This window comes from Aquarana catesbeiana, linkage group LG10 (genome assembly GCF_042186555.1).
Source record: "Aquarana catesbeiana isolate 2022-GZ linkage group LG10, ASM4218655v1, whole genome shotgun sequence".
Classification (NCBI taxonomy): Eukaryota; Metazoa; Chordata; class Amphibia; order Anura; family Ranidae; genus Aquarana; species Aquarana catesbeiana.
Window position 1 is genome coordinate 3607242 of NC_133333.1, and position 11226 is coordinate 3618467.

The following is an 11226-nucleotide window of genomic DNA, read 5'->3' on the forward strand; positions in this document are numbered from 1 at the left end:
CATTTTGATATTTGCATAACTCCTCCCCAAGAGCCCGCCCACAGCTTGCATCAGGACGGGAGGGCTCTTTGAGAGGAGTACAGACCGGCCCCTCCCACCAGCCATGATCTGCCTGCATTGCATAGAGAAGCACAGAGACCCGGTGATGATGTCACAAAGTCTAAAATAAGAACAAAGATTTTTTTTTTCAAATACTTTTATTATCACTTGGGGGAGGGGAGAGGGGGGAGGGGTCTTCAGCCCCTATCAGGGGAATGTGAGACGTCTCAGTAATCCCGGGTACAGACAGACAGACACGTCGGGTAGATTTGGTACCATTTATTAGTTTACATGTAAAATCCGAGAACAGGCGGATCCCAGAACAGGCGGATCCCAGAACAGGCGGATCCCAGAACAGGCGGATCCCAGAACAGGCGGATCCCAGAACAGGAATCCTGATGGAGACAAAAGCAAAAGAATTCCCGAGTGCAAAGCCTCAGATGGAAGCTGCCCACCAATCCCGGGGCCCATTCAGCTGCACTTTACGAGTGATGTGACCGGTACACGGCCCCCCGCAGCTTCCATCTGAGGCTTCCCCCACAGCCAGATTCCGATGGGACCCCCTTTTTAAAGAGCACCTGTCACACCACACCCCCCGGCAGATGTCCAATCAGTGATGAGTCTCAGCGAATCACATGTCGGGGGCGGGGACAGCCTGCTGTCTGGGCTTCTGTTAAATGTTAACAATTCCCATTTGGCGGCGTTTTTTTCGTTGCGCCCGTGTGCAATCTACAGGAAGTGAGCTGCCCCTCCCCCCCCTCCCTGTGTCTGAGTGACAGGTCCCCTTTAAAAAGGCGTGTCCAGCAATAACCATTGATCTCCGCTCAGTAAAAACATTAAAAGACACAGAAGGACGCGGGAGACGAGGGGTTAACGCTCCGATACCTTAGATTTAAACAGAACAGAGGCGCAAAAAAAAAAAGTGCATATAGGTTAGTCCTGTGCGATCTGATAGTCCCGCCCCGCAGAGACTCCGCCCACAGCGAAGCCGCACCCTCCCCCAGATGTGCAAATTAACGTCCCATTACTATGGGGGGAAAAAAAAAAAAAAGAAGAAGAAGCCGTCGACTCTCTCGCCATGCAGTCAGTGCAAAGGGTTAAATAAATAGGGAACCTCATGGGCGGGGCGTCGTGCAGGCAGCAATATGGTGATTGGCGTTCTCATGTGGTGGAGGCCGTGCTCGGCCTATTAGGGGAATGTACGACCTCCCTCACCCCCCCCCCCCCCAATGTGACCTCATCAAACCTCAAACGGCTGGGGGAGGGGGGGTGGGGTGGGGTGGGGTGGGGCTATAGGGGGCTCTGTGCCGTGCTGCTGTACTTTAATATCACCTCCAGAGGGCGCCAACACTGAGAATAGAATTATATATATATAACATTTCCATCTCTATATAAGATCTATAGAATAATAATATCACCATCAACAAACGTTTCTTTATTCAGTAATAGCAATGGAGCAGCTTCAGCGTCTATATTCTGGACACACGGCGAGGGGGGTGGGGCCGGGGAGGAGGCGGACCAGTCACAGCGCCTAAAACCGCGTTCATCTTAGCTTAAAACTTCTGTAACTGGCGATAATCTTCAGGTTTGGCGAGGAACGATCGCGGTGGAGACGGCCGATTCCAGGAAGCAGCAGCTGTTTGTGCCAGGACAGGAGAGGCATTGCGATCCCCGCCATTCCCTACTATCCCCTCCCCCGCCCCACTAACCAAAATACGTTTAACGCCGTTATTAGGAAGACTGTCTGCGGATCCCACAATCCTCTGCCGCATCAAAAATGGCGCAAAAGAAAGATTCCATAGGATAAAGTGTAATACAGATTGAAGGCACTACATCCCCGCCCGGGCGTCCCGGAGGGCGCGCTACATCCCCGCCCGGGCATCATCCCGGGGAGCGCTACATTCCCACCCGCTACAGCTTTACCTGGGCATACCGGTGTGCACAACATCCCATCCTGGGACACACTACAGCTTTACTTGGGCATATTAAGGTGCGCTAAATACCCACCTGGGTGTACCAAGGGCAATACATCCCCAGGGCGAGCTACATCCCTGCCTGGGCATATCAGGGCACACTACAGCATTACCTGGACATCCCAGAGGGCGCGCTACATCCCCACCAAGGCATCCCGGAGGGCGCGCTACTTCCCCACCTGGGCATCCCAAGAGGCGCGCTACGTCCCCCGCCCGGGCATCCCGGAGGGCGCGCTACATCCCCGCCCGGGCATCCCAAGAGGCGCGCTACGTCCCCGCCCGGGCATCCCGGAGGGCACGCTACATCCCCGCCCGGGCATCCCAAGAGGCGCGCTACGTCCCCGCCCGGGCATCCCAAGAGGCGCGCTACGTCCCCGCCCGGGCATCCCAAGAGGCGCGCTACGTCCCCGCCCGGCATCCCAAGAGGCGCGCTACGTCCCCAGCCCGGGCATCCCAAGAGGCGCGCTACATCCCCGCCCGGGCATCCCAAGAGGCGCGCTACATCCCCGCCCGGGCATCCCAAGAGGCGCGCTACGTCCCCGCCCGGGCATCCCAAGAGGCGTGCTACGTCCCCGCCCGGGCATCCCGGAGGGCACGCTACATCCCCGCCCGGGCATCCCAAGGAACTGCTTGGTGTCCTCCAATATCTCCCGACTGAACTCTCCAATCTTCATACGAGCGAACAGGACACCATAGGAAAGTTCTGGGCGGAGCTCTGCAGGCGCTTATTAAATTGCCGGCTGATATTGGATGAGAAATAGCACTGTGAGCTCCGCCTACCAGGAACCACATCTCTACAAATCCAACAGAACCTAAAAGCAGCCGATTGTTAGTGTGTAATAAACCGATCAGCAGATCAATGTGTCCATCCGAACCCTCGAACAACCCTGAGACCGTATATAATCCCATCCATAGATCCATCACAGAGCACCCCCCATCCCCCACATACTTATATCCATTCAGTCCCAGCAACACCCGAACTCTCCTCGAGAGACAATTCACCCCTTATATATCATCACACATACCTCCCCCCCCCCCCTATACATCCACACATACATACCCCCCTGTACAGTCACACACACACCTCCCTCCCCTATACAATCACCATGTGTGTACATTCACCCCCCAACCACAGCGCACTGAACCGGTATGCATTATTCCCTCTTTCCTAGCACCATAAAATAGCATCTGTGCATTCTCCTCGGCAGCTACAATGTATCACCGCCCCCCTCCCCCGGGCCTAGACCCGGCTCTACATCCAGGGAGGGCTTTACAGAGTCCAGTCAGTACCAAAGCAGCCATCCAGCTCCAGAGTCGGGGGGGAGGGGCCCCAGCTGGGCGGGGTTAGTGGTAATAAGGGGGTAGAAGGATGACGGATTTGTCCGGGTGAGCCTTGGCACTGCTGGGCATTTCCCCGCCCGGGTCCGTCCAGAAGATGGCGGACTGGCACAGCCTCCACCATGAGTGCGGGTCGAAGCAGCAAGTTGGCAGCGTTATTATGTACACATATACACCTCAGCCTATATATACAGTCTATATGTATAGATATACAGTCCCGATATCGTCTGTACACACCGCGGCTGGCCGATCAGCACCACGGGTCCCGGGAGGAGCGGCCCCGGTACAGGCTGTCACTGCGCTGCCAGGCACTGTGTATGAGGGCCAGAGCGTCCTCGCACTTCTTCACCGAGGATTCCGGGATCGACGTGTGAGGGAGATCACCTGAAAAACAACAAGATCGCTTTTTAGATCTTTAGTTCTAGATTTTTAAAGCTGAATCCCCCCCCCCCCCCGCCCCAAAAAAATGAAGGCGCCAAGTGGTTAGCACTTCCGGCTGGCAGCACTGTGGCTTCAAATACCAGCCATGGCACTACCTGCCTGGAGTTTACATGCCCCCCCTGTGTCTGGGCGGGTTTCCTCCGGGTACTCCGGTTTCCTCCTATAATGTTAATTGGCTCCTGTCTAAAATGGCCCTAGTATGTGAGTTTAGGCACCTTAGATTGTCAGCTCCTTGGGGGCAGGGACTGATGTGAATGTATAATATATGTAAAGCTCTGTGTAACTTAACATCGCTATATAAACACCTGTAATAGATAGAAGGCACACTATGAGTTAAGTCCAGCGAGGTGCATGAAACCTCCTGTGCTCGGCTCTATTATCTATATCTGACAGCTTTATAGATCTCCCGGAAAACAACGATCACTCAGAGAGAGAGAGCGACACCGATCCTTCTGAACTCTCCATCTACAAGAGAAACACTGCACCAGCTATGCCCGCCCCCTTCCCTCCTCCTGCCCAATCACAAAATACAAAGGCTTCTGTGAATAGGCAGGAAAAGGGGAGGGGCGGGCATAGCTGCTGTGTGTTCCTCTCCTCTCAGATCAACCACGACAAGGCAGTTGTAGAAAGATCTTCCTGTGTGCAAAACCACAAGACTGCCAGACAGCTTCTTCTCACCTGGTAGATGGACTTCCAGGCCGCCTGTACGGTGGAGATGAACCTGTCCAGCTCCGGTCTGCAGCTAAAATACATCACCCAGGGAGGGAGGAAGTGACTGCGCTCCTGTGTGAATTCCTGCCGGGAGAAAAGGGACAGAGTGAGGGGAATCAGCATCCGGAGAGGATCCGCTACCGCGTCTTCCACCCAACCGCCATCACTTCCTTCCAATGAGCCCATCACTGGATACCGATCCTCCCTTCACCATCAGCTCCCGCTCTGCCTTTTCTACTGCTCCACCCCCCCCACCTTTTCTACTGCTCCACCCCCCCACCTTTTCTACTGCTCCACCCCCCCACCTTTTCTACTGCTCCACCCCCCCCCCACCTTTTCTACTGCTCCACCCCCCCCCCACCTTTTCTACTGCTCCACCCCCCCATAAGCGCCCTCCCATCAGCCCCTCCTCTTCTACTCCAACCCCCCCATCAGCCCCTCCTCTTCTACTCTAACCCCCCCCAATCAGCCCCTCCTCTTCTACTTCAACCCCCCCCATCATCCCCTCCTCTTCTACTCCAACCCCCCCATCAGCCCCCTCCTCTTCTACTCCAAACCCCCCATCAGCCCCCTCCTCTTCTCCTCCAACCCCCCCGCCCCCCCCCCATCAGCCCCTCCTCTTCTACTCCTCCCCCCACCAGCCCCTCCTCTTCTACTCCTCCCCCCCACCAGCCCCTCCTCTTCTCCTCCAACCCCCCAGCATCAGCCCCTCCTCTTCTACTCCAAACCCCCCCCATCAGCCCCTCCTCTTCTACTCCAACCCCTCCCCCCCATCAGCCCCTCCTCTTCTACTCCAACCCCCTCCCCCCCCATCAGCCCTCCTCTTCTACTCCAACCCCCTCCCCCCCCATCAGCCCCTCCTCTTCTACTCCAACCCCCTCCCCCCCCCATCAGCCCCTCCTCTTCTACTCCAACCCCTCCCCCCCCATCAGCCCCTCCTCTTCTACTCCAACCCCCTCCCCCCATCAGCCCCTCCTCTTCTACTCCACCCCCCCACCAGCCCCCTCCTCCAACCCCCCCCAGCATCAGCCCCTTCTCTTCTACCCCAACCCCCCCCAGCATCAGCCCCTTCTCTTCTACCCCAACCCCCCCAGCATCAGCCCCTCCTCTTCTACTCCACCCCATCAGCCCCTCCTCTTCTCCTCCACCCCCCCCCCCATCAGCCCCTCCTCTTCTCCTCCACCCCCCCATCAGCCCCTCCTCTTCTCCTCCACCCCCCCATCAGCCCCTCCTCTTCTCCTCCACCCCCCCATCAGCCCCTCCTCTTCTCCTCCACCCCCCCATCAGCCCCTCCTCTTCTCCTCCACCCCCCCATCAGCCCCTCCTCTTCTCCTCCGACCCCCCCCCCATCAGCCCCTCCTCTTCTCCAACCCCCCCCCCCAATCAGCCCCTCCTCTTCTCCTCCAACCCCCCCCCCCCGCATCAGCCCCTCCTCTTCTCCTCCAACCCCCCCCCCCCCCCCCCAAGCATCAGCACCTCCTCTTCTGACCCCTATCAGCCCCATGCTGCTCTGTATCCCCCCCCCCATACTGTACTCACCATGACACAATACTCCTTGCCATCCACCGTGCCCAGGGCGGAAAGGTCTGTCAGCTCAGAGATGCCCAGTGCCCGGAAGAAGCTGGTCTGACAGTCCTGGTGACAAGTGATGATTTTGTCCTGGGTCAGGACCAGACAGCAGGGGAGGCACGGAGAGGGGACCCCCCCCTGAGGAATGACCTACCGGGAATACATAGTAGAGTCACCACACAGTGCAAACCCCCCCCAAACAACCAGCCTGACCTCAGCGAGAGTCCCCCAATATTCTGTTCCTACTGCCGCCTCCTCCTACCGCCTCACACGCTGCCCCCTCCTCCTATTGGCTCACACGCTGCCCCCTCCTCCTATTGGCTCACACGCTGCCCCCTCCTCCTATTGGCTCACACGCTGCCCCCTCCTCCTATTGGCTCACACGCTGCCCCCTCCTCCTATTGGCTCACACGCTGCCCCCTCCTCCTATTGGCTCACACGCTGCCCCCCCTCCTCCTATTGGCTCACACGCTGCCCCCTCCTCCTATTGGCTCACACGCTGCCCCCTCCTCCTACCGGCTCACACACTGCCCCCTCCTCCTACCGGCTCACAAACTGCCTCCCTCCTCCTATCCTATTGGCTTACATACTGGCCCCTCCTCCTATTGACTTATGCCTCCATATCCCATTGGCCCGCACACCCCTCCACCCGCTCCCATCGGCCCACATGCCCCTTCCACCCACTCCCATCGTCCCACATGCTCCCTCCACCTGTTCCCAACGGCCCACACACCCCCATCGGCCCACACGCCCCCTCCACCCGCTCCCATCGTCCCACACGCCCCCATCGGCCCACACGCCCCCTCCACCCGCTCCCATCGTCCCACATGCCCCCATCGGCCCACACGCCCCCCTCCACCCGCTCCCATCGGCCCACACGTCCCCCTCCCATCGGCCCACACGCCCCCCTCCACCCGCTCCCATCGGCCCACACGCCCCCCTCCACCCGCTCCCATCGTCCCACACGCCCCCTCCACCCGCTCCCATCGGCCCACACGCCCCCCTCCACCCGCCCCCATCGGCCCACACGCCCCCCTCCACCCGCTCCCATCGGCCCACACGCCCCCCTCCACCCGCTCCCATCGGCCCACACGTCCCCCTCCCATCGGCCCACACGCCCCCCTCCACCCGCTCCCATCGGCCCACACGTCCCCCTCCCATCGGCCCACACGCCCCCCTCCACCCGCTCCCATCGGCCCACACGCCCCCCTCCACCCGCTCCCATCGTCCCACACGCCCCCTCCACCCGCTCCCATCGTCCCACATGCCCCCATCGGCCCACACGCCCCCCTCCACCCGCTCCCATCGGCCCACACGCCCCCCTCCACCCGCTCCCATCGGCCCACACGTCCCCCTCCCATCGGCCCACACGCCCCCCTCCACCCGCTCCCATCGGCCCACACGTCCCCCTCCCATCGGCCCACACGCCCCCCTCCACCCGCTCCCATCGGCCCACACGCCCCCTCCACCCGCTCCCATCGTCCCACACGCCCCCTCCACCCGCTCCCATCGTCCCACACGCCCCCCTCCACCTGCTCCCATCGGCCCACACGTCCCCCTCCCATCGTCCCACACGCCCCCCTCCACCCGCTCCCATCGTCCCACACGCCCCCCTCCACCCGCTCCCATCGTCCACACGCCCCCCTCCACCCGCTCCCATCGTCCCACACGCCCCCCTCCACCCGCTCCCATCGTCCCACACGCCCCCCTCCACCCGCTCCCATCGTCCCACACGCCCCCCTCCACCCGCTCCCATCGTCCCACACGCCCCCCTCCACCCGCTCCCATCGTCCCACACGCCCCCCTCCACCCGCTCCCATCGTCCCACACGCCCCCCTCCACCCGCTCCCATCGTCCCACACGCCCCCCTCGACCCGCTCCCATCGTCCCACACGCCCCCCTCCACCCGCTCCCATCGTCCCACACGCCCCCTCCACCCGCTCCCATCGTCCCACATGCCCCCATCGGCCCACACGCCCCCCTCCACCCGCTCCCATCGGCCCACACGTCCCCCTCCCATCGGCCCACACGCCCCCCTCCACCCGCTCCCATCGGCCCACACGTCCCCCTCCCATCGGCCCACACGCCCCCCTCCACCCGCTCCCATCGGCCCACACGTCCCCCTCCCATCGGCCCACACGCCCCCCTCCACCCGCTCCCATCGGCCCACACGTCCCCCTCCCATCGGCCCACACGCCCCCCTCCACCCGCTCCCATCGGCCCACACGCCCCCCTCCACCCGCTCCCATCGGCCCACACGTCCCCCTCCACCCCGTTTCCATCCGACCTTCTATTGCTATTATTGACTCACACATCCTCCCCTTGGCTTCCTGCCTCCATCCCATCACTGGATATCCTACCCCATCCCGGGTACATCCTCTGATGCTCAGCACTGCAGCATGTAACAGACCCCCTCCTAGACACGGGTACCCGTGTGCAGACTTACCCCCTTGGAGACAGCCTGGCACAGATGCTGCATCCAGTCCGCCATGTCCTCATCATTGGCTGCACTCAGTTCCAGGGAAGGCTGCTCAGTCAGGATGATCTGGAAGGAGTGCGCTCTATCTGTAGAGTTGGCCCTGCGGCACCCACCACACTGTTCCCCCCTGCAGGGCAAAAAAAAACCCCGTTATCCTTTGTTTCATTTGACCAACAACCTTACACAGGAACATAGGGAGTGAGAATGTCAGAAAGGCCTTACCCCAGATTGATAGACAGCATGGGGGTCACATCGGTCCTCTCGGGGTACTGATATAAGATGCCATTACTGGGAGGAGAGGGGAGCAATAAAAGAGATCATATGATGGTGAACTCGACTCCTACTGAAAACCAGACCTTCTGTTTACCCCCCCATTGAAGTCCCCTGAACCTCCTCCCTTCCTCCTCACCTGAGGACTACATAGCAGGGCTTCCAGGGGTCACGGCCCAGGTAGGAGGTGCCAGCCTTGTAATGCAGGACTCCTTCCTTCGATACAACCTGATCTCTGGATAAGTGAGAACCGAATGACCCGACAGCTTCATCCAGGGGGTCCTCCCAGTGTACCAAACCATAGTACAGCCCATAGTACAGCATCACCACCTCCGAGGCCTGGGGGGAAAGCACACCACGTGACCGCCAGCTAATAACACAACGGAGCACCAACACTGACCATATAAAATCACATCACTGACAATACAAGGGCACAGAGACATTAAAACAAGGAGTGACCGTAGAGACCCCCAAATGTCACACAGAGGGGTCCCCAGGACTGGCGTTACCTCTCGCTTGGACTCCAGGGATACAAATTTTGCAAGTGCCAGTCTCTCCATGGTGGCATCTGTAAGAACACCGGGGTAAGGTGGCTCTCGGCATCCATTGATCATGGCCGATTTCAATGCAGCAATGAAAATCCTGAGCGAAAAGAGAGAACAGACATCAGATGAATGAAAAATGACAGGAGAGGAGGGGAGGGTGGGGATATGTAGTCTGGAGGTAAGGAAGAATAGCTGGCGAGAAAGATAACGTGATGGGGTTTACTCTGGGGGTGGGGAAGAGAAGGCTTAGGGTGTACTGCAATAATACAGAAGAGAGGATATAGTGCAGGGCTGGGAAGAGGTCGGTGGGGTGTAGTGCAGAGCTGGAGAAGAGGTCGTGGGGTGCAGGGCTGGGGAAGAGGTCAGTGGGGTGTAGTGCAGGGCTGGGGAAGAGGTCAGTGGGGTGTAGTGCAGGGCTGGGGAAGAGGTCAGTGGGTGTAGCGCAGGGCTGGGGAAGAGGTCGGTGGGGTGTAGCGCAGGGCTGGGGAAGAGGTCGGTGGGGTGTAGCGCAGGGCTGGGGAAGAGGTCGGTGGGGTGTAGCGCAGGGCTGGGGAAGAGGTCGGTGGGGTGTAGTGCAGGGCTGGGGAAGAGGTCGGTGGGGTGCAGTGCAGGGCGGGGGAAGAGATCGGTGGGGTGCAGCGCAGAGCTGGGGAAGAGGTCGGTGAGGTGTAGTGCAGGGCAGGCTACCAACTCACTCAGTCAGGGCAATGTCCGCCGTGTCCACCAGAAATTGGCGCCGCCTGTTGGTACAGACTATCGTCACCGTCTGCTGGTCAAGACCGACCTACCAGGAAGGAGGAGGATAAATGAAAGCTCGCCATTGGCTGATCTTCCCCATCCGGCAGCACAAAGTGACACTTACGGAGATGTAATCCAGCTCGTTGTAGGAGACGGCGTCCTCCACCATGTACGGTTTGTCGGCGGCACCTGGTGGGGGAGGGGTATACAGGTCACACATGTGCGGGAAGGATCTCCATGGAGACAGTATAAGAAGGGGGGGGGTCCCTCACCTTTCCTCAGGAAGTAGATGTAACAGTCAGTGAGAAGGACGTAGAGCAGCTGCAGATCCCCTTCCATGTGACCCGTACTCATCCGGAACATCTGAGGAAACAAAGGGAACCACAAAGTGAGGAGCAGCAGCTGGAATCCGACTGGTTGCTAGCGGCAACGCCGACGCTCTCCTCTAGTTCATGGCACAATGCATAGGAAGGGAAGCCCTCTGATTGGACGCCATTCCTCACCTTGAACAGCTGCTCCTCGTTCTCTCGGAACACGTGAATCATCAGGAGGAGGAGGAGGTTATTGTCCACCCTGAAGAGACAGAAGGAGGGATTGTGAGCCGATGTGTGTCCTACAGATCCCGCCATACCGAGCCAGACCACCGGCCAATCCCCTTCCCAGATAAAAACCTTTGCTCCACCCACTGCGCATGCTCTGGGTCACTGATTCCACGTAGAGCGATTCCATCACCGGATCTGAGCTGCAGAGAAGCTCAGGAATCAAATTTACTCTCAGAGTCAGGGAATCGCTGTGGAGTGGGGGGGGGGGGGGGGGAATCAAAGGTTATCATTACTACGGATCCTTACAAGCTTCTGTTCTGTAGATCCGAGTGGTTTCCAAAATGGTTCAGGTGGGAGAGTCTGCCTACTACGATCCGATGATCAGTCCCAGTGTGCCGAGATAAAACAATCAACCCCGGAAGGAAATGTCACCATTCCTTACCAACGTGGAACCCCCAGTGCAGTAGGAATAATTATTGGGGGGGGGGGGGGGGTGCCGTTTTCTATGCTATAGGCTGCCTGTAATGTGATACAATTCTGTGAGGGGCAAATTACAGAAGCAGGGAGACGGGATGGTGAGA

The 11226-nt window shown here is 59.4% G+C and overlaps 1 protein-coding gene across 1 annotated transcript in view; it reads right to left on the reverse strand.

Moving 5' to 3' along the window:
• Positions 1-303: 303 nt before the first annotated feature.
• The window catches only part of PLEKHM2 (pleckstrin homology and RUN domain containing M2), a 28561-nt gene continuing 17638 nt past the window's right edge, over positions 304-11226 (reverse strand). Inside the window, exons 9-19 of the mRNA XM_073603756.1 lie at positions 10607-10799; positions 10376-10466; positions 10228-10292; positions 10061-10149; positions 9330-9462; positions 8960-9159; positions 8773-8838; positions 8518-8677; positions 6042-6221; positions 4467-4586; positions 304-3732 (exon numbers count right to left, since the gene is read on the reverse strand). Of these exons, the coding sequence (XP_073459857.1) occupies positions 3601-3732; positions 4467-4586; positions 6042-6221; positions 8518-8677; positions 8773-8838; positions 8960-9159; positions 9330-9462; positions 10061-10149; positions 10228-10292; positions 10376-10466; positions 10607-10799 (1429 nt within the window). The 3' untranslated portion in view covers positions 304-3600. The remainder of the gene's footprint in view (positions 3733-4466; positions 4587-6041; positions 6222-8517; positions 8678-8772; positions 8839-8959; positions 9160-9329; positions 9463-10060; positions 10150-10227; positions 10293-10375; positions 10467-10606; positions 10800-11226) is intronic.